Below are 23,766 nucleotides of genomic sequence, written 5' to 3'. Positions count from 1 at the left end.
AGCAGGAACGTGGGGGAGCTCAGGTCGGCCTTCCACTGTACTCCCTTACCTTCCTCGCCCTCTTTCCTTCTTCCGTTCTCCATCTAACCCCTCAGCTCTGTGGTGTCCGCTCTCCCTCCAGCTCTCTCCTTCTCACAGGTGGACTACCGCGTGTATTCACACTGAGGCGAATCTTTTGGGCCCAGGCATAAGAAGTTGTCGAGGTAATGGATAATATGTGCCCCCTTAGAAACGTCCATTACAACCCATTCGAGGAAGCAACTAGACGCCTCAAATAGTGAGCAGGATCTGGACCACCCCATGGGCAAACAGCGATCTATATAGTATGCTCCTTCCCAGAAGCAGCCCAATAGGTGGACACTATTTGGAGGCACAGGTAGTAAGTAACCGGAACGCCGCATCAATGTCTGTTTTGGGCATTAGGGTGACCCTTCCCAACTTCTTGATCCGCCTGATTGCCTTGTCAAAGGATGTACAATATATACTACTGTACTTGGTTCAGCGTCGATGTTGTCGTTTACTGATCTGCCCCTTGGATATGACAAATGGTGGATTAGTCCGAATGTATTGGGTTCCGTTTTTGGCACAACTCACAACGGGGATACCACTACGTCTTGAAAGGAAAGTGTTCTAAATGGAACCGCCATTCTACCTAAAGATATTTCTTTTTTTAATTTTCTTGTCACGACGTCTGGGTGTTGGTAGGCTGATTTTAGATTTTTACTCCAGCCTTTCTTGATTTTAGAAGGGCATGACATGCCTATATCTGTGTCTCCCCCTCCTTTTATTCCTCCACCTCTTTTCTTTTCGCATGACTATATGTACTTGTCACTTTTCCATGCGTTAGTTGTGTCTTCTGAGCAGTTTGTCAGCTTTTGGAAACCTTTGAAGGTGTTTTCTATGTGTTTCTATGTGTTTTTGTTTGCCTGCCGTTGGTTTTAATGGTGCTCGACGGTGTTCGACGAACACACCGCTGTTCGACGAACCTAACCGAACCCGAACACTACGGGGGTGGCTCAACTCTAATTGAGAGCAATCATTGCGGTGCTTAGTCTTTACGCCACAATCCGGGAATTGTCTTTTTCAGAGCTTCTGAAGGTTGGTTGGTGGGAACTGCCACAACCCACTTCGTGTATTGTCCCTGGGCGTGGCTTCAGGGCACTCTGTCGGTGGGCCTAGTTTTCGACCACGCCTGCGGTTTATTTTCAAGGCCAACCATTAACTTTATTCAACATTGTCCTGACCACACCTAGTCCTGTGGTCCATTTGTCCATCAATTTAATAACTATATACACTATTATTTTACTACACTTTAGTCCCTATAACGGTCAGGGAGCTGACCTATGGTACTACGGGTTGATCTACGCAGTACATTTGTTGCCAATGACCTACCCGGGTCGCTAGTGTCTACCGCTGGTGTGGTGGACTCAGTGTGGACTACACTATGGTTAGTCTGAAGTAACACTGGTAGGCTTGGTAGTCTTCTACGACTTCTTTGACTCACCATGGGTATGACAGATTCACCACTAGCAGAGGGTGGATTCACTTGTTCCACTGCTGATAAAGCATCTGTTTCTGGGGGCGACTGGTCTCTCTGCTGTTCTAGAGTCTCTGCGGCTTCCGGTGAGGCTACTTGGGGAAAGGTCGGGACATGTACCACGATTGCTTGGTTCACCTGCGTCCAAGACCGGGGAAATTCTCCAAAGATGGTTTGAACCGTTTCTTCCATCTTTTCTGTGTGCTGGGGGCTGTTTTGGTCTTCCTCTTTGTATCTCAACTGATCAGGGCATATCTTCAGGTGGTCTCTTGAGACTGCCGCTGAAGTCTCTCCTCCATCTTTACTGATGAGGCACACCTTGGTGTTGTCGAAATTTGAAGGTAAGACGGTGTATGGCTCAACCTCCCACTGATTATCTAATTTATGAACTCATCTCTTGCTTTTGAGTACTTGTTCTCCAGGTGACAAGGGAACTGCAGGTGCGTGCTGATTATAAGTTTTCTCCTGCCTCTGTCTTGCCTGGGACAAACTTCTCTCCACACATTCTTGCACCTTGCGGTATTGTTGCTGCCGCTCCATATCACAGTCTGCATCTGGTGATGTCGTCTCAGGTGTTAAAACTTCCATGTCTAAGTCAATGGGTAACTTGCCAGGTCTTGCTCTCATCAGGTAGACAGGTGTACAGTTGGTGGAGTTTACTGGGATGTGGTTGTATAGGTCCACCAAATCTGGTAACTTCTCTGGCCACAGGCTACGTTCTTCAAGTGGCAACGTCTTCAACAGGTCTATTACCACCTGGTTCATTTTCTCGCACAACCCGTTGGTCTGGGGATGATACGGCGTCGTCCTTATTTTCTTGCAGCCGTTAAAGTTACAGAATTCTTGAAACACTTCGGCTTCAAAGGCTAGGCCTTGGTCAGTAAGCACTCGTTCAGGGTAACCGTGCGGGTGACAAAAGTGTTGTTGAAACGCTTTGGCTGCCGTCTTAGCCGTCTGATCTTTCACTGGCACTACTACCAAGAACAGGGAGTAGTGATCTACTATGGTGAGAGCGTAGACATAGCCTGTCCGGCTTGGGGCTAGCTTCACGTGGTCCAAGGCTATCAGTTAAAGTGGTTGTTTGGTGATTATGGGCTGCAGGGGAGCCCTCTGGCTGTCACGGTCTTTCTGTCTCAGATTGCATGGACCACATTCTCGACACCATCTCTCGATTGCTTTCCTCATGCCAGCCCAGTAGAATTGCTCACGTAGCAGGGCTTCCAACTTCTTCCACTCGAAGTGTCCTGCTCCATCGTGGTACGCTTCTAAGACCATCGGAGCATCCCGCCTTGGGACTACCACCTGCCAGACCAGTTCATGTGTCCGGGAGTTGATGCTTCTCCGACACCGCTTTCCCTCGTAGATGAACAGCTTGCTCTTCTCCTTCCACGACTGTTGGGTCTCCTGTGGAGCATCTGGATCAGGGTGCGAGTCAGCTTGTGTCAGCAACTCCTTTACTAGGTGGACAGCCGTGTCACTATCCTGCATCTCTGCCCATCCATGGTGGGGCAATGGGTTAAATGTGGCCTCTCTGTTGACGGAGCGCTTACTCCTCACACAGTGGGAGCACTGGGTCACCCCGTGACAATGGAAAGCGGGTAGCTCTATCTCCTCCAGCTCTTCCGGGTCTTCTCCCCCTTCTGGTAAGTTGGGCATCCTGGACAGCGCATCAGCATTAGTGTTTTTATGCCCCGTCCGATACTTGATAGTAAACTCATAGTTGGACAGTCAAGCCATCCATCGTTGTTCTAGGGCACCAAACTTAGCAGTCTCCAGATGCGTCAGCGGGTTGTTATCTGTGAAAACTGTAAATCTGGAGGAGGCAAGGTAGTGTTTGAAGTGCTCTGTTACAGCCCAGACTATGGCTAAAAACTCCAACTTAAAGGAACTATAGTTGTCGGGGTTACTTTCCATGGCAGAGCTTCCAGCTGGCGTAGGCAATCACTCTCTCTCTGCCCTGCTGTACCTAGGACAGCACTGCTCCCAATCCCACATTGCTGGCATCCGTATAGAGTATAAAGGGTTGGCCATAGTTGGGGTAGGCCAGGACTTCGTCTCCAGTAAGAGCCACTTTCAGTTGAGTGAAGGATTTGTCTTCTGGTTTACTCCATTTGAATGGAGGATTCGGGTTCTTGGCCCTCTTGGACTGGCCCACTAAGAGGTCCTGCATGGGTGCCGCTATCTTGGTGAAAGCCTTGATGAATCTCCTGCAATAGCTTACCAGCCCGAGGAACTGCCACACTTCCTTGATAGTGGAGGGTCTTGGCCAGTCCTTGATCACGATGACTTTTTCAGGGTCTGGTGCTACACCTTCGGCACGTACCACATGACCTAGGTACTGCACCTTGGGCTTCAACAGGTGGCAATTGGATGGCTTTATTTTCAGGCCAAAACCGGATAGGGCTTCGAACACCTCGGCCAGGTGCTCCAGGTGGTCTTCGTATGTCTTTGAATAGACGATTACATCGTCTAGGTACAGCAGAACGGTTTAGAAGTTTTTGTGTCCTAGGCAACACTCCATTAACCGCTGGAATGTTCCCGGGGCATTGCAGAGCCCGAATGGCATGCAGTTGAACTCGCAGAGGCCCATTGGTGTTGTAGACGCGGTCCGCCTCTGTCACGGGAACCTGCCAATACCCACTGGTGAGATCCAAAGTGGAGAAATAGTTAGCGGATCTTAGTGCAGCTAATGATTCCTTGATTCTGGGTAATGGGTAGGCGTCCTTATGTGTAATGCGGTTAATCTGCCTATAGTCAACACATATCCTCATTGTACCATCTTTCTTTCTAACGAGGACTAATGGAGCTGCCCAGGGGCTACAACTATCTCTGATCACCCCAGCTTCCTTCATCTCCCGTAACATTCCTTTGGCACATTGATAGTGAGCTGGGGGTACAGGCCGGTACCTCTCTTTAATGGGCGGATGATCTCCTGTGGGGATATGATGTTGGACCCCTTTTACCTGCCCAAAGTCTAGTGCGTGTTTGCTAAAGACTCGCTCATATTCTTGGACCACCCGGGACACCCCATGCTTTTAGTGCAAAGGGGTGGAGTCAGTGCTTACTTGTAGCTTTTGACACCAATCCTCCACCTGCCCCTTGGAGCCATTATCCTCCGCCGGTTTGGACGGAGGCAAAGGTTCCACTGCCTTTATTGCATTGTTACTGAAAGTGAACAGCTTAGCAAGAGTGGCATACTGGGGTAAATGGAACTCTTTCTCCCCACAATTCAGGATGCGTATCGGTACTCTCCCCTTGCGGACATCGACCACCACCCTGGCCGTCAAGATGGTGGGCCTGCTATCAGAGTAAATGGGTTCTTGACCTCTGTGACCTATTGCTGTCCGACACCATATTAACATTTCACTCCTAGGGGGCATTGCAATGGGGAATGGATCACTCATTCTGACACTGCCGACTTCTCCTCCAGACAGCTCTACCTGTTGTCTTTGCATCAGGGCTTTGATCTCCTTCTGCAGAACTCGCTGCTGACTGGAACTGGCAGTCTCTGCAACCTGTTGCAACAAAACAATAATTTCCTCAAGACACTTCTCTATCACATTGGTGCCTATAGTTATCATAGGATGTCTTTCTCGGCGAGCTATATCAACAATAATCATCATTTGTGATAGCAATTCTACTCGGCCAACCTTTATGGTCACTTCTTTATACCCCACCTGAGGAGAGGGCTGACCATTGCTGGCAAAGATGTTAATATGTTCATCTGGACTGCGGGTAATGTCTGAATCAGTCCAGTATTGTTTGAAAAGGATATATGGCATCGTTGTCACCTGGGAACCAGTGTCCAGTAACGTGTTCACCGGGATGCCATCAAGCACGACAGGTAGGACCGGTCTTCCTCCCACGTACTTGTCTCGCCAGCTTTGTGGGCCTGGTCATCTTACTCCTGGGATTTGGCCCTCTGCCCCAGGGGTTGCTCTTTTAAATTGCAGAATCTTGTGAGGTGCCCCGCCTTTTGACAGCGGCTGCAGATGGGTGGCCTGTCCTGGTCGTAGCGATCGCTGTTTCTCCCTCTGGTCAGTGGAATCCTTCTCTGCCATCGCCACGGGATGTCATCTGGACTGGAAGCCAGCTGGATTCTTTCCTTTGGAGACACTTGCATGGCCTGCACGGATTTGGTTAGTGTAGCCACCCTTTTGGTCAGCTCCTGGACCTGAAGGCGTAGGTCTGCAGACGGGTCATTATCTAGGGTCTGTGCATCAGCCACCACAGGTGCTGGGGAAAAGGATGCCACCTCCTGGTGGTATGTGATAGCCAGGCGCCGGAGGGGTGCAGTGCCACTTGGGGTTGGTTCTCGCAGCACCCGGATGGCTCGGTCTTTAAATTGCGCAAAGTCCAGATCAGGGTTTTGCAGAGCCATAATGCGCAGCATTAGACAGGAGCCCCCCAATAAACTGCTCAGTTAGCAATCTGTCCTCATCTCGCACACTGTCGGGGTCTACCTGTTTAATGGCCCGCAGCGCCTCCTGCAGGTTTAGAGCATAGTCCCGCACACTGTCCGGCACCCTTTGTTTACACCCATAGAACTTCATTTTAATCTCTGCTGCTGTGCGGGTGTTAAAGGTATCCTTCAACCGGGCCAGTATTTCCTTAACAGTGCTTTTGTCCCTGCCCGGCCAGGACTTCACCTCTCTCTGGGCTGCACCGATTAGCTGGCCTATGAGGATGCTGACTTTTTGCTCCTCAGACAGGGGTTACACTTTAAACAAACTGCACTGTCTCTCCTCAAAGTCACTCAGGGTGTGCGACTCCCCTGAGTACTGGGGCAACCACGCTGCCCCTGGTATATATGGCATTGATAACGGCATAACAGTGGCGGCGGCCGCGCTCGCAGCCGAGTCCTCTCCCAGGTTGGACATCTTCCTCCCCCTTAGTGAACCTCAGCCAGGTCCTGGGTTTCTGCTCATGTACCAGTATGCTGCTCTGCCGGTGAGAGGGATCGCTTACCCGGCGGTTCCGGATCGGGGCCTCCTGCTTCCCCTCGGCTGACGGCAAATGACGTGATGACACAGTTGAGTAAAGTCTATGGCACACAGTACCCGGTTATACCGGGCTTCGCCTCCTGTTCGTGATGCCAAGTTTGACGCGCCCCCTGGGCCGTGGGGTACTCGGTAGCCGGGCCTGTCGGTGCTGGGGATGTCACTGTAGCAGTGACCCAGTCCGTGACTCAGGGCGGTCAATTAAAGATTAAAGAAAAGGTAAAAGGGGAATATAGTTTTTATAGAGATAATGTTCGTCACGCCATCTGTGGTATGCGGCTATATGGGGCTGCCGCTGCGGTGCAGATCCTCTGAAGGTGATGGTAACCCAGCAGAGTAGGTTCAGCTCTCCACAGGCAGAGCTTAGCTCCAGGGAAGGATATAGTGATGCTATGAGGTAGATGTTGTTGGTGTGGTGTAGTGCAGGTGATGGCGCAGATAATGACCAGTCCACAGCTTAATGGCGGTTTCCTCTTATCTTTACTTGCAGTTGTTAAGCAGATCGGGGCACGGGTACTAGCTGGTAGTAGAGGTCCGGGCAGGCGAGGAGCAAGTTGAGGATCCACCTCACCAGGTGAAGTTGTAGGCCTTCCCTCTGCGCTAATCTCTTTGGCCCTGCTGCTTGAAGCTATTCTGCGGCCCTCGTCCCCTAGTAAAACGTCTTTTTCCTCACCCGTATGGCAGGCAGCTCGGGCCTTCCTTAAAAGTCGCTCCCACGTGGCGGTGCTGGGCCCTATGGTGCTGCTGTGCTGCCGGGCTTCGGGTGGGGCCAGGAGACCTGCAGTCTCCTGCCCTCCGGATTCTGCTGCTGGGCCTTTAGTGCCCCACAACCACGGACCCCGGCGTCCGGTTCACTTGCGCTTCTCTCCTCTGGGGCGAGCTTGTACACAGCTCCCTTCCCCAGGTCCTTCCTCGTCACTGTCCTGTCTCCAACTCCTCTCAACTCACTCTTACTAACCCCGCCTCCAGATTCCAGTTTGAAGGGGAGGAGCTGCCCTTTCTGGTCTGGAGCCAGGAAAGTGTTGTATGCTGGTATACCTGATTAGGGGTCCCCTCCTTGCTTCCAGGCATGGCATCACACCTTGTGAGGGAGGCAATGCCACTGTGGCAACCGGACCCCTGGGGTGCCACAAAACATCTGCCTGTCTGTTTTTAAAAAATGTTTTACCTCAAAGAAAGAATTATTTGTGATCCCATGCTGTAATATCTGTATACTCTTTTGCTTCCTCCCCTGCCCAGGAGCTGTGGTATGGTAAGCTCATTATCTCAGCACAGGGACATTTTTTTAAACACATCCAACTGTGGAAATTTTTATTATTCCAAGATCTATTGATTAAAATCAACTTTGTTGGGAAAACCCCTTCAATGCTGAAGGCATGATAGTTTTTATCATTAAAGCACCACACCAGCGTTTTTTTTTATTTGTTTCTTTAATGACCAGAGTGGTATCACTAATGCATATTCCCTGTCCCTAGTAATATAATTACCAGCAGCTGTCTTCTGCTCTTTCCAGCATTTCTCTGGTCACACTCTGTCATCTTGTGACAACAGCTTCTGACTGATCGAAAGCCAGAGGTAAAGGTCACAAGCTCTCAGTGTAAGGCCACAGCCCCACTATCAGTATTTGGTCAGTATTTTTTCTCAGGAGTGGGAGCCAAAACCAGGTGAGGAACAATCAGAGAAAAGGTATAATAGAAACAAGTGCAACAATTCTGCATTTATCACCCACACCTCGTTTTGACTTCCACTTCTGAGAAAAAATACTGACCGAATACTGACCAAATACTGATAGTGGGGCCGTGGTCTAAGTCTGAGATCCTCGTTCTGGCCTCATTCTTGCTCTCATAGACTTACATTGAGATGTGACTTCCTGATCACCCAACAAACACTGGAGCAATCCAGCAGGTCACACACTTCTGAAGACCAACCAGATTGTCTCTGAGAACAGAAGAAGATGGTGACTGGTAAGTATATTACTAGGGGCAGGGAATATGCATTAGTGATACCACTCCAGTGGTGAAATAAAGAAAAATGGCAGAAAAAAGCTTTAAAGTCATGGGTCATCAGTGGTTCAGCCAAAATCAAGTTTTTCAGAGCTTGTGAAAACAGGAGGAACAGTTCCAGAAGGAACTGTAGAGGCTCAGTAATGAAACACCGGATGGCACTAGTGAGCGCTGCACATAGGCTGAAGTGAATTGCACAGGAACCTTAGTTTACCAGACGAGCAATGTGAATTATCGCATGGATTGTTAGACACAAAAGCAACGCATTTCTACCTCAGCTTGAGGTCTTCATCAGGCTCTATAAAAACAAACAACAAAACCATAGATGTGTGAAAAAAACGCAATGTGAACCAAGCTTTATTGGGTCCTCCAGTTATCAGCTGTGATTTTTGTCAAGTGTTCAATTCTATTACAACATCACTAAAGGGAAAACAAAACATTACAGAGCTCATAATTGATTCAATATATTTCCAAATACATCAGGGAGGATGAGAGATCTTTGTATGCATTCTCCATGCAATCTAATAGGCTTTAGATAAGGGTCATGAAAGAACGAATTATAGCTATAACCCCAAGAAAAGAAGTGTAAAAACTGTCTTTTGTACTTTTCTTTTATTAGAATTCACTCTTAGTTTTGGTTAAATTAATCACAAAAAATGCAACAAAACTGCATGTGTAAATAAGACCTAATTGGGAAGGCTACTAAATAACTCATACTATATCTAGGTACTCTCTTACAATAGCAATCAGCACTAGCTTAGTTTTAACCAGGTCAATGACATTTTTCCTTTATTGCATTTTTACAAATACATTTTTATGGTCCTAGGTTTACCTAAGCACAAGACATGGATCATGGGTGGTTAGCAGAATTTCCTACAATGGATTTCCAATAGATATGATTGTCTCGAGACGTTATACCATGTGGATCAAGAATTTCCTGCCAAGAATGCTCGCTGCGAAGATCAATGAGAAAATTATGAGCAGCTGGTTTTCCCACTCAAATTTTGGTTTGGAACCAAAATTCAGGTAAATGAAGCAAAGAGGATTTCCATCAACTTTTTCTCTCCATTCTGGCAGTGAAGAGTAACTACACATTTGTAATGTACAGTCACCCTACCTGGTGCTCTCTGTTTGCCTCTCACTGCCTCTTCCACTTGTGTCGATGATCTCTTCATTCTGCATCGAATATAGCTTGAGAAAGGGCATGGGGGTGTAAGTCTGAACCATACTTCCACTATCTTTTCTGTGCTATACATGTCTGGCCCAGGCTTACTACTGGTTATTTTGGTTATAGGAGGACCAAAATGCTCATCTCACTGAAGGAGCCAATGGAGGGAACCAAGTAGGGAGACTATACCTGACAAATAAATAAGCTACTTTTCAGTGCCAGGGCAAAGGGTCACTTTGTCATCAGAAAATTATATATTGTTTAAATCAGGGACTTGTGTCATATGTATCTTTTTAAAAAGGTTTTTGGAAATGTTTTTTGTTTGCTTTTTTTTTAAATTATAATCTATTTTAAAAAAAAGTTAGTAATGTTGCATTTTTTTTACAGTGACCACTAGATCTATATTTTAGACTCATACTTCCTGTAAATAGTTATAGCTGGACTCGTAAAATTCTCAATGTATTGTTAAGCAGAGAAACTTTCTCAAGTTATTCAAGTAAATAGACTAGCCTCGTAAGGTCTAAGACATCCATTAAATATTTTATGTAGTTTTTGTATTGTGAAGTTTGGTGACAGATCTACACCAACTGATTCTAATGAAGTCCAAATATGTAATATTTTAATAATAATTTAATAATATTGTAATGTTCAAATAATATTGATAGCAAGCTAAACATTCTGCCTCATAAAGTTAATCTAATATAAGATTAGTTGCATATCAATTTCCAAAAATGTTGAAGTTTATTCGTAGGTGTTATCCCACTGGGACACACTACAGGAGAGTTCAATCAGTTTAGGAATGGGAAGGTTGTGGATAATGATATTCACTTTTTAATAGGGAAAGGGGTTGCTTCGCAGACTCAGTATCCATTAGTGGATCTGCTTTGCTCTGTATGGGTAAGTACAGTCGTATGCTGATACGATATCTATGTGCTGCTTGGCATGATCTGGGCACAATAACATTCTATATAGCAAAGTATGGCTCGATGTCTGTACTGCTCCAATGTATTTCTGTCCATAAGGTCGTGAAGAGTAATATTTTGTAGAAAATTTTATATTATCATGCTTTTAAATATATCCTCATATTTTGCTTTTTTTGTGGTAGGATGAAACATCCAATGGTAAATGACTACCTTCCAAGTCAGATATTACAGGGATCAATCAAGGTGAAGCCAAGTATTAAATCATTCTCTGAAACATCTGTCATCTTTGAAGATGGAACTGTGGCAGATGTGGATGAAGTAATTTTTGCCACAGGATACAGTTTAAGATTCCCTTTTCTTGATGATGATATACTCAAACTGAATGACAATAACATATCCTTATATAAATATGTGTTTCCAATGTATCTGGGAAAGCCAACACTTGCTTTCCTAGGACTAATTCAACCTCTTGGACCTATCATGCCAACTGTTGAATTACAGGCTCGCTGGGCAACCAGAGTTTTTAGAGGTAAGATCTTCCAGTAGTTGAAGCTTTTTGTTGGTCTCATTTTTAAGAGTTTCATTCGCTTATTATACCTATTCACAAAGGAACCATTTTACTGGTTTACCATTCAAAATGCAGTCTTTCGGAAACACCTGTTTTTCAGAATTTTGGAATCACAGTTAGCACCTGAGGGGAACATTTTTAATGGCTTGTGCCATGTTAAAAGTCTAGTTAGGTTTTCTGCATTAAGGTATTTTGACTTTTTAAGATTGGGTTATTGTGTAATTTATTTAAATGCAACTGTGGTATCATTGTGTATTTTTGAACAGTGGATATCATAATATTTATGGCAGTATACAATGCCTTGAAATCCTTGAAATAGTATCCCACCTCCCTTTTTTTCTTTATTTTTTTGGATTTTTTATTATTTAAATTAAATGCAGATGTAATAACATTTTGAATTTGACCCAAACATTATAAACAAGGCATATACCAAGTGGGAGAAAAACTCCCTTTCTTGGCAGGAGCCTCTGATTCAATTGAGCAGACTTCAGCCAGGCTGGGGATTCCCCATTCTCTGCTGTGCTGACCTCAGTCTCCCATGATGCAGTGCATCAAGGAAAGTGAATGCAGTCTGCAGGTCAGAGCGCAGGCACAGTGAGTGAGCTGGATGTGATCAGTCCAGTGCAGCTCTGGGCAGGGGCGGACACAGACTGTAGTGGCCCCTGTGCAAGAAATTTGTGGGGGGCCCCCCCCTGCCCTTCATAAGACAACAAAGTTATGTAAACATAACCCCCCATGTGCATCTCTCACCCCCCCATGTGCAGCTCTCATCCCACCCATGTGCAGCTCTCATCCCCCGTGCATCTCACATCCCCCCCATGTGCATCTCACATCCCCCCATGTGCATCTCACACCCCCCCATGTGCATCTCACATCCCCCCATGTGCATCTCACATCCCCCCCATGTGCATCTCTCATCCCCCCATGTGCATCTCTCATCCCCCCATGTGCATCTCTCACCCCCCCATGTGCATCTCTCACCCTCCCCCCCCATGTGCATCGCTCATCCCCCCCGTGCATCTCTGATTCCCCCCACTCCTAGTTAATCGTATTTAAAAAAAATAAAACTTGTTATACTTACCCCCATGCGATCCCTGCAGAATCCTGGCGCTCGTCCACGTCGCTGCCACCAGGTTCTCCTGACGTTCGGCCATGTGACGGCGCCACATACATAGCCATCAGCTTTTGTTTTGGCCAAAAGATTTTTAAAGCCGCCACAACGATAAGGTAGACTCTTCTGGCCGGGCCCTACTCTAACCTATTAAAATTTTCTTAAAATATCCAATACTCTTTTTAGATATATTTTTATTTAGTTTTCTTTAAGGGAATGTGTCATATACATTTTTTTTAAAATGACCAATAATACCACATACAGGGAATACCGCCCCACCATGACCAGACCACATATTACCACAACATAGTGACCGAATAATACCACACAGAAGGGAGAAAAACTGCCACACCATGACCAGACCACATATTACCACCACATTACTAATATTACCGCCACATTACTAATATTACCATAAGTGTCATTATACACGGGAGCTCTATACATGGTATGTATAATGTAAGTGTCCAGGTAATCTAGTGATCACCAGTGAAATTATACACAGGAGCTCTGTATATAGTGTCAGTGTACAGGTAATACAGTGATCACCAGTGACATTATACACAGGAGCTCTGTATATAGTGTACAGGAAATACAGTGATCACCAGTGACATTATACACAGGAGCCCGGTACATAGTATATAGTGTAAGTGTACATGTAATACACTGACTCACTGGTGACGTCTCTAGGTGAAGTCCTTCAGCTACGCTTTTCTCCTTCATCCAGCACAGACCGCCATCACGTCTTCCAGCCAGGACTCGTCTCTGCATAAAATAACACAGTTATCTAGAGCACATTCCCCAACTTCTACATTACGCAGCTGAATACAGACGTGCATCCACCATCAATATATGGTTAGTTATTATGCAACCTACCATTCCAAATATAAATTGTAATCCACCACGGTGCCCCCATTAACGGTAAATAGGCACTTAATATATAATTTCATTAGAACCTCTACTCTTTCCGCCAATTTGTTACCAGTCACACTCCTGCATCCGCCACGCCCCCTACTCTATACTTCCTGCTCCCCGCATTCAATATTTACATGCACCCCCTGCCCCAATTCATTATATCATGTCCGTGCTCTCCCCACCCCATCATCATTTATCATTTACTCTCCCCCACCCCACATTCATTATGTGCAGCTCATTATCGCCCTACTCCCAATTCCCCCACGTGCAGCTCATTTTCTCCCAATTCCCCCATGTGCAGCTCTCATCCCCCCATGTGCAGCTCTCAAACCCCCCCCATGTGCAGCTCTCATCCCCCCATGTGCCCCTCTCTCATCCCCCATGTGCAGCTCTCACCACCCCCCATGTGCACATCTCTCATCCCCCCCATGTGCACATCTCTCATCCCCCCCATGTGCACATCTCTCATCCCCCTCCCCCACATGAGCACCTCTCTCATCCCCCTCCCCCCCATGTGCATCTCTCATCCCCCCCATGTGCATCTCCCTCCCCCCCATGTGCATCTCCCATCTCCCTCCCCCCCATGTGCATCTCCCATCTGCCCCCCCATGTGCATCTCCCATCTGCCTCCCCCCCATGTGCATCTCCCATCTGCCTCCCCCCATGTGCATCTCCCATCTCCCTCCCCCCCATGTGCATCTCCCATCTCCCTCCCCCCATGTGCATCTCCCATCTCCCTCCCCCCATGTGCATCTCCCATCTCCCTCCCCCCATGTGCATCTCCCATCTCCCCCCCGCCCATGTGCATCTCCCATCTCCCCCCCGCCCACATGTACATCTCCCATCTCCCCCCCTCCCACATGTGCATCTCCCATCTCCCCCCCTCCCACATGTGCATCTCCAATCTCCACCCCTCCCACATGTGCATCTCCCATCTCCCATCTCCCCCCCTCCCACATGTACATCTCCCATCTCCCCCCCTCCCACATGTACATCTCCCATCTTCCCCTCTCCCACATGTGCATCTCCCATCTCCCCCCTCCCACATGTGCATCTCCCATCTCCCCCCCTCCCACATGTGCATCTCCCATCTCCCCCCCTCCCACATGTGCATCTCCCATCTCCCCCCCTCCCACATGTGCATCTCCCATCTCCCATCTCCCCCCCTCCCACATGTACATCTCCCATCTCCCCCCCTCCCACATGTGCATCTCCCATCTCACCCCCTCCCACATGTGCATCTCCCATCTCCCCACTCCTAGTTAATTGTATTTTAAAAAAAATAAAACTTGTTATAATACTTACCCCCATGCGATCCCTGCAGAATCCTGGCGCTCGTTCAAATCGCTGACAGCAGGTTCTCCTGACTTCCGGCCATGTGACGGCGCCGTCACATGACCGGAAGTCAGGGGAATCATGAAGGCTCTGCCGCAACAGTGCAGCGCTGAGATGTCCCGGACCTGGCGCTTAGCATGGGGCCGGGGGCCCCATGAGGAGAGAGACGCACAAGAGGGGGGCCCCTACCGGCCGGGCCCCATACTGGAGTCAGGGCAGTCATGCCCTGATGGCGGCCCTGCTGGAGGCTGGAGGGGCCCCCTCTCCCTCGGGGCCCCCGTTCAATGAACCGGCTGCACGGGCGGTAGTTCCGCCCCTGGCTCTGGGTATGTGCTATGCTCCATAACTCACCAGGCAGTGAGCTGGAGGCTTATCTCCTGGTTCCTCCTTCACCTCCTGTTTCCCATGCTCACACTATCAAGTTGAAGCCTGCTGGAGTAGTGATTGTGCCCCTCCCCCACTGCCGCCACAAGCAGGCTGAGAGGAGAAAGATGTTACCAGCAACTGAAACTGAACGCTGAGGAAGATATGTGCCAGAAATGGAGGGGTGTTATTTACTTCATATAGTCAGTGTATGTGTAATTGTGTGTACATGTGTGATGTGTCTACATATATGTGAAAAGTGCATGCATGAGTGTATGGTGCATTTGAGAACTGTTTGTAAACATATATTCAGTGTGTGTATAATATATATATATTATATATATATGTGCAGTGTGTGTATTTTTATATACCTGTATGTAGTGTGTGTATTACCGTATATATACACAATAGGTTGTCCGCAACCGAAACGTCTCCACACCGGGCTAATAAAGTCCATATTTTTTCAAAGACCTTTTGGAGTGGAGCTGCCGTTTTTTTGCTATAGATATAGAGAGATATATGGAAACCTATCTGCAACCAGCCGAAAACCTTCAAATTAGGAAAAAATAGAAAGGAAGCAGCACTTCACTGAAAATAAGTGATAGACTTTATTCCCCCATCTGATCTGGATGAATTCGGCCTTTTTCACGTATTTCCACTGGAGCGCTGCTTCATCTCTATTATTCAACTTGCTCCATTTTTAGCCAGGAGATGTAAATGTGGATTGTTATTAGCAGATATGGGTGATACAGGCTGTGGTTACTCTGTCGCCTTCTCTCTGGCTCTACACATAGTATATATAGACAGGAGACCCCTTTATATAGATTATCTCCCTTTCTATTACAACCATTTGATAAATGAGCTCTTAGGGTCACTACACTGCTCACCAGAGGCGCTGCCTAGCAACCAGCCTTCTGTCTCAGAACACAGCACGCTGAGCTGCCAATCCCAAGATGGCCGCTACCATAACTGATTCTCTTATTTCATAACCCAGGTAATTCTTCCAAAGGTAATTTATTTCATGTTTATTTATATCTACAGTCTCCTTACTGCAATATACCATAATATGTGTGGAGGTGATAGGTCCGCTTCAAGCCTCAAAAAAAACGAGAACTTTAATGTGCATAAGTATCGCTTCCTAAAAGTCAATACTTTGTGGAGCCACATTTTGCTGAAAATACAAATGCAAGTTTCTCAGGGAATGTCTTCATTACCTTAGCACAATTATACTTTGGGATTTCTGCCCATTCTTCCTGGTAAAACTGTTTTAAATTCATTAGGCTAGATGTGCTATGTCTGTAAACAGCAGTCTTCAATCCATACCACAGATTCTTATTTGGATTAGTCTGGCCTTTGATTTGACTTTTCCAAGTCATTGAAATTATAGGTGAGAGACCCATCCCTATGACTGAAAGCCATGGCTGCAGGAAGGAATAAAGATAATCTTCTCCCGTCAGCGTGGCTCTCAGTTCCAGGCAGCTCCAGAACACTATTAACCTGCTGATTTTAAGAGTGATTTTTTTATACATAGCAGGTTCCCTTTAATAAATCATTTATATATTTATCTATATACTTTTATTTGGTTGACCTTCATATATTGCACAGATTTTAGTTGCACTTGACACTTTATACTATATACAATATAAAGATATATTGTATTTTGCATGCAGGTTTGCCATCTCATATAATGAGATAGGGGTTATATTTTTACCCAACACATATTCTGTTTTTTTTGGTATGTCTTGTATTTAGTTTTTGCTGTTCTGCACTTTTTAAATGTTTTTATTGCATTTATTGATACGTAGATTATTTGTAGTGATTCACCTAATAAACTATTTTATCTGTTATTCTGTTATTCAGTGTGCATGACCTACTTTATAAAGGTACATTTTTTTCTTTGCTATGTGCAGCTATGCCAGCCACACCTACCCTAACTGCTCATTTATCTTTATTGTGCTAAACATTACTGATACTGAGAAATGTACTTTCCCAAACTATGGCTAATTATTTTGAAAAGCTGCATGACCAGCCATTTTTTCTTCACTTTGGAAATAAATAGCCTGTCCTTGCTTCCTATTTTTTTTTTCCAAATTTTTGGACTGCTTATTAAAAAGTTTTTGTAATTGCTTTATCATTTTATAAATGGTAAACCAACTGCAAACTCAAAAAAGGAAGTTCATGAAACATTACTTCTTTACGATCAAAATAGTAAATCCGTTTTGTTTCCATAAATAAAGGGATAATTAGTGGATGACTTTTGAAAAAGATACGACTTCTTCATTTAACAAAGATCAAAGCTCTCTTGATTACTCCTGAAACGGATAATTTTTACACTGCAGAAAAACAGATGAAAAAGTCTAGCACTTAATCTCCAATGAAAATAAAAATAATAGCGTTTTTCAGTCCATCAAAAATTAAAAAAATAAACACATTAGAAACACAATATCCTGAAAATTGGCACTTTCCTATGCTTTTCAGTCCAGTGTATGTGTACGGTTTTATTCATGGCATGGATAATTTTTACACCTTTTATAAAAACTAAGTTGTCTGCAAAGTGTACCACCAATTACCATCCTTTTCACCTAACCAGATAAGTTGACGTTACATGGACTTGAATAAGGCTGTGTTTGTGACGCGCCCCCTGGGCCTGTGTTGTGCAGGGAATACCCGGAGCCGGATCGCTGGGGGTTGTAGTCTCCGTGGCGCTGACCCAGTCCGTGCCCAGGGTGGTCAATTCAGTGGCAGTCTTAGTGTAATAACAAGTGTCCGACTACGCCACCCGTGGATTGCGGTCAGTGGGGACCGCCGCTGCGCTGCAGACCGCTGAGGCTGATGCTGTATGCGCAGCCAAGTATGGGATAACTCCCCACGGGAGAAGTATTGCCTCAGGGCAGCTAGTGTGGATGATGAGAGTGATGGTGTGAGCGTCCCAGTACTGATGGTGCTGGTGCGGCGATGAAACACAGAGGCGTGTGGTTGCAGTTTCCAATGCTTTACTCACAGTTGTTATCCGAGTCACTTCTGCAGGGAATGACTGCCCAATCCGTGCTGCGTCCACCAGGCAAGGGGCTCGACCAACTCCCAGGCAATTCCAGAGTGTGGCACAGGGCTCCCTTCTCTTCCTTTCTCTGGCCGTCCCCACCAGTGACCCACCTTTGTCCAGCTTCCTCGGGCCTTCTCTTGGCGAAACCTATCTCCGGTTTCCCTGACCCTATGTGATATGCTTTCCTGGTGGATGTAGTGAGGGGTCGCACCGAGATATAGTCACGACCGCCGGTCTTTGGCTGAGGATTAGTCGCCTCCACCAATTTGGGATTCGGTACCCTGTTCTGCCAACCCGTCACCCGCAATCTCCTGGGCCTATGGGGTTCCTTCTTCTCTCGTGTCTCTGGGCCTCTCTTAGAGTTCCTTTTCTTCTTCCCTTTCTGCTCCTTTTTGTTTCCGTTCTCTCTGGCTCCGGCCTTCACCCTAGGCCTGCCTCGTGGAGCTGGGCCCAGACTGAGCCACAGCTCCCTGTCAGCCCTCTCTGGCTGAACTCCTTTCTCACTCCTCTCCTCTTCTCCTCCTGACTGAACTGAACACTGTCCTAAGATGGTGCCCACCTTATATACCTCCCTCTATGTGTGAGCCCAGGTGACTAGCAACCAATGGGCTCCTACCTATGCCCAGAGACCCACCCCTATCTGCTCCTACACCACTGGGTGTATTTTCCCCTCCCCACTCCAGCCAGGGACAGAAGCGATCGTGCCTGCACTTCTGTGGGAGCACCGTTGAGCTGTCCCTCGGAAATGGGGTGTGTGTGGTGCATGTGTGACACCCCAGGGGTCTGGTTGCCACAGTAATAGAGATATTACGTCTGAGAGCAGGTGGGAGGTTTCTTGGTCAGGGATCCTGTGCATGCCACACCTCCTGCCCAGTCCTGGGAGGGGAAGAACTTCCCCTATATAAACCTAGGGCTGAGGCAGGGTTAGTGAGTAGAGAAGAAGTAGAGACAGAGAAGAGAAGCAGATATAGGAAAAGAACATCAGGAGCTCTGTGGGAGCAGTGCTATAAGGAGTCAGGGGCTGGCAGCTGCAGAGCTCGCCCTGACTGAGAAGCTATCACCGGACCCGGAGTCCGAGGCTGTGGGGACTAATCTTTACCCAGCAGCAGAAACCGCCCGGCAGGGGATTTCAGGTCCTCTGGTCAAGAAACCCGAAGGCACGGTCACACGCGTGGGACCAGCACCGCCGTCGTGGAGCGGACGCCACAAGAAGGCCCCGAGTCACCGGCCATACGGGTGAGCACCACACGGTACACTCAGGGACGTGGGCTACTTTTACCCGCCTCCAGCAAGGTAGCCAGAAGAGTACAATTAGTTGGGGAGGCCTACAACTCCGCCTGGCCAGGGGAAATCCCATCTGCTCGAAGACTGACCAGGCCCCGATCGCTAGCCAGTACTCCGGGAGGGTCTATCTTTATCACCAGTAAAGACCCTGAACTACACCGCATCGTCTCTGAGTGATTCCTGCTTCCCACATCAGCCACGTCGGCTGCCCTGAGGCCATACCCCTCCCGTTGGGGGTGATACTATCACGCTGCACAATCCTACCACCGGCCTCAGCGGTCTGCCCTGCAGCGGCAGCTCCTTCGCTGCATTCAACGGGTGGCGTAGTCGTCCAACATCTACCGCTAATACATCGCCGCTCAGTTTGACTCCCTGGGCACGGACCGGGTCACCGCCACGAGACTACAACCCTCAATAGATCCGGCTCCGGGTAAGCTCCCGTGCGCGCGATGCCGTGCGACGAAGGCCCAGGGGCGCATCACATGCAGCCTACCGAGCCCTGGTCCACACTCCATCCTTACTCAGGAGTGGAATATCACACCTCTGGTTTGAGGTGCAATACCCCTGTAGCAGCCGAGCCCTCGGGGTGCTACATTTGCATTACAGAGCTCAAAACAGATTCAATACTCATCTCTTATTGTTATGCATAGATTTTCCAGGCATTTAGAGACTTTTCATCTAATTTATTTGCCACAAATGTGATTTTCTGGAGAAATTAGGCAAATTCTTACTTTTGTATAATTAAAAAAAAATGTTAATTCCACCTAGTAATGTAACAACACAGGATAAACATCAAGTGGGTGTATTCTTTAACTAGGCACTTGTAGTTTCAAAATTAATTTATATAAATTAGAGAGTGGAAAAAAGTAGTAGTTTTTCCACTTATCTGTCCTGAATGAGCTTTATTTTGCTTCTGTCATTTCTACAACAGGTGCCGCTCAATTACCATCAGTCAAAAAGATGGAAACCGATTGCATAAAAAGCAAGGACCAGAAAAATAAATGGTGAGGTACATTTATACAGTAAAATATTTAGCTAATTATATATTACATACAACGTATGTACATTTACACTACTTTAGTATATATGTGCATAATAAAATCTTTCACTTGTCTTCAGTTGTAATTTAAATGTATATGCTATACTGTAAATGTTATGGATATGAATATTCCGTCTTCTCTTGCTACCTTACATTTAGGGAAAGATTAGCCCTATCTTCAACTACTCTCGGGTAACATGACTTTTCGTGATTAGTGATTTGGTTCTAGTTCTCATTGAGGGTCCTAGTAGAGAAGACCCCTAGTGATCAATGTCGTCAGTTCCCTATCCTTTTCATCTTACAAGCATGCTGGAGAAAAAATGGAATAGGGCTGTAAAATGCATATCCATTTAACATGTATGGGAGGAACAGAAACAATGGAGCGCAATTTTGCTTACTAAACTCACATTGTTCTTGTCAATTATTTAATGACCTATTTTTTATTGTTATTTAGGTTTGGTGTTGGGAGGACTCAAGTTCTGCAATCACATTACATCGATTACATAAATGATATTTCAAGAAAGATTGGAATCCATCCAAACATTACATTTCTTTTCTGCACTGACCCAAGATTAGCCTGGCAGGTGTTTTTTGGACCATACACACCTTACCAACTTCGGCTTAAAGGACCTGGGAAATGGAATGGAGCAAGAAATGCCATTCTTACACATTGGGACAGAACAATTAAGCCAACTAAGACACGAGTGTTACAAGAAAAAACTGAACCCTGGTTAAATATTAAGAGAGTGTTGGTCATTGGCTCATTGTTAGCAGCAATATGGTTTTCAAGAGCTAGAATAAAGGCTGAACAGAATGGGTATTTAGCTTGGCCTAGTAGTGGAGCCTCTTGGACCAGGATATTTTGAATGGTTAAGATAAAACCTATGTAAAGATATGAAAAAAGTAATAGATCCTTACTTGTCTCACTTACCTTTGAGCCCTACTATCTTGTCCAGTAATTTTCACCCTAAATCATGTTAAATACTGAATCCAAGTCTGGCCCAAGCCATCTTCTTCTGTAACCACGATTACTTTAAAGGGATCCTGTCACCAGAAAAAATGCTATTAATCTGCAGGTTAATAGCGTTACTAACCTGCCCGGCACCCGCACTTGGCCTAAAGCTGCGAGAGAACATTAAATTTATTCTCCCCGGTAGCATTCTGGTTTCAGTCACATGGGCAGCGCTGGTTCAATCATTGCTCTGAGAATACCGAGGGCCATAAATGCACCCTCGGCACTGACTGATAGCCAGCCCCAATGCTCCCGTGACTAAAACAGTGACACTGCTGGGGAGAATAAAGAACTAAGTACATTTTCTCCATGCAGTATTAGGCTAAGTGCGGGTGCCGGGCAGGTTAGTAACACTGTTGACGTGCAGATTAAGCAAGTATCTGCAGGTTAACAGCATTTTTTCTGGTGACAGGTTCGCTTTAAGTTAATTGATTATTTTCCCTAAAATACCACAATTACCTATATATCCCAACTAAATTATCCTATAAACTATTTTGTGCTCCTCTTTTTAAATTGTGGATTCTACAGCTGCAGTTTTCAAATTTTATAATGATAAGAGATCAATCCATGAGCCTCATAAATTGCCTACTGTTACTCTAGCTCGATTACTTTTTTTAAATACCACATGCCCTTTTAGGAAATGGGTATATAACCAGAAGGTAAATTTTGCCATATATTCCATAGATCACTTCACTTTACAGCTGCACACTGCCTCCAAGCATGAGGATCCCCCAACTCTCCATGAAGCTGACCCACTTCCAGCTTAGGCCTGCTGAAAATTTGCCTTATCTTCCTGGTGTCATAACTTTGTATCTCTCAGAGTTGTTATTAAATGGTTAGTGATCTACTCTCATAAGCTATATGCAATATTCTGGTCCACAAAGTACTTTGATGAAATTATTGTGCATAGAATTTTACTATGTATATTGGTATTACTTGTATTTTACCTATTTTGCTTTACTATTTCATTTCAGAACTATTTACATCAAATCATTTCTATTGTTTATTTTTGATTAATTCAACATGTTGATTTACTTAGTATTTACAAATTTTAACCTTTCTTGAAACTAATTTCAAGTCTTGATAAAGTCTAATTGTGTACTATTATAATTAAACATACAATTGAGAGCCCTGCCTTCTATTTATTGCTAGCATTAAAGAAACAACTCTTATTTAAATAATTCCACATATAATAATATATAATATCCATAAAATTCTGCTGCAAATTCCGATGTGTTGGCAAGAAAAACTTATTTTTGGAGTGTTTTTACATGCGTTTTTGTTCCATATTTTTTCCCACACATTAGAATGGGTGAAATATGCTGCAAGAACTAACATACTGCAGACTCAAATCTGCAAGGAAAAAATAAACAATGTATACATGAGAATTAAGAAGTATCATTCACTTTGATTGTATGGTAAAATGATGCATATTTTGTGCAACAAATCCATGCAGAAAAAATGCAAAGTGTGCCCATAGCCTTAAAATGAATTGGGGGGGGAGAGTCACAGTGACTTATTAATTTATATTTATTGAGAGGCTAAAATCATAGTTAATGGGAGGCACAAGCTGGCCTATCAACATATTTTGAATGGTGTGGCTAATATTAACCCCTTTAGGCTTGAGCCACTTTGTACGTTAATGACCGAGCCTCATTTTTTAAATGTGACTAGTGTCACTTTATGAAGTAATATCTCTGGAACACTTTAATGGATCCTACTGACTCTGAGACTGTTTTCTTGTGACATACTGTACTTCATGATAGTGATAAAATTTGTTCAATATGACTTGCGTTTATTTATAAACATATCAGAAATTTGGTGACAATTTTGAAAATGTCACAATTTTCAAATTAGTGTATTAATTCTTATGCCCTTAAACCAGAGAGTTATGCCACACAAAATAGTCAATGAATAATATTCAACATATGTCTAGTTTACATCTGTATCATTTTTTAAACATATTTTTTTTGTCAAAAAGGTATAAGGGTTAAAAGTTGATCAGCAATTTCTCATTTCTCCAACAAAATTTACAAAACCATTTTTTTAGGGACTACATCACATTTGAAGTGACTTTGGGGGGCCTATGTGACAAAAATACCCTAAAGTGACACCATTCTAAAAACGAAACCCCTGAAAGTACTCAAAACCACATTCATGCAAATAATGCAATGTGGCAGGAGAAAATAAACATTTAACTTTTTTCACAAAAATTTTACTTTAGACCCACATTTTTTATTTTCACAAGAGAAAATAGAAAAATAGACCCCAAAATTTGTTGTGACATTTCTCCTGAGTACACGATACTCATATGTGGGGGAAAACTACTGTTTGGGCATATGGCAGGGCTTGGAAGGGAAGAAATACAGTTTGACCTTTTGAAAGCCGAAATGGCTGGAACTGAAAGCGGACACTTTCTCACGTTTGAAGAGCGCCTGATTTGCCTAAACACTGGAACCCCCCCA

At 45.3% G+C, this 23,766-nt stretch overlaps 1 protein-coding gene across 6 annotated transcripts in view; it reads left to right on the top strand.

Moving 5' to 3' along the window:
• Window positions 1–22,334, top strand: part of LOC141156759 (dimethylaniline monooxygenase [N-oxide-forming] 2-like) — a 113,778-nt gene extending 91,444 nt beyond the window's left edge. For 3 of the 6 annotated variants that reach the window (XM_073643121.1, XM_073643122.1, XM_073643119.1), the window contains 4 exons: window positions 9,367–9,566; window positions 10,814–11,160; window positions 20,182–20,254; window positions 20,744–22,334. In XM_073643121.1, coding sequence (XP_073499222.1) covers window positions 9,367–9,566; window positions 10,814–11,160; window positions 20,182–20,254; window positions 20,744–21,155 — 1,032 coding nt within the window. In that variant the 3' untranslated portion in view covers window positions 21,156–22,334. The remainder of the gene's footprint in view (window positions 1–9,366; window positions 9,567–10,813; window positions 11,161–20,181; window positions 20,255–20,743) is intronic. The other 3 variants (XM_073643116.1, XM_073643118.1, XM_073643117.1) reach the window with 3 other exon arrangements.
• The last annotated feature ends 1,432 nt before the right edge of the window (window positions 22,335–23,766 follow it).

Source organism: Phyllobates terribilis, unplaced genomic scaffold (assembly GCF_046119375.1).
Source record: "Phyllobates terribilis strain yellow unplaced genomic scaffold, ASM4611937v1 Scaffold_8__6_contigs__length_399053987, whole genome shotgun sequence".
NCBI classification, from domain to species: domain Eukaryota; kingdom Metazoa; phylum Chordata; class Amphibia; order Anura; family Dendrobatidae; genus Phyllobates; species Phyllobates terribilis.
This window is presented reverse-complemented; position numbering and strand designations above follow the sequence as displayed.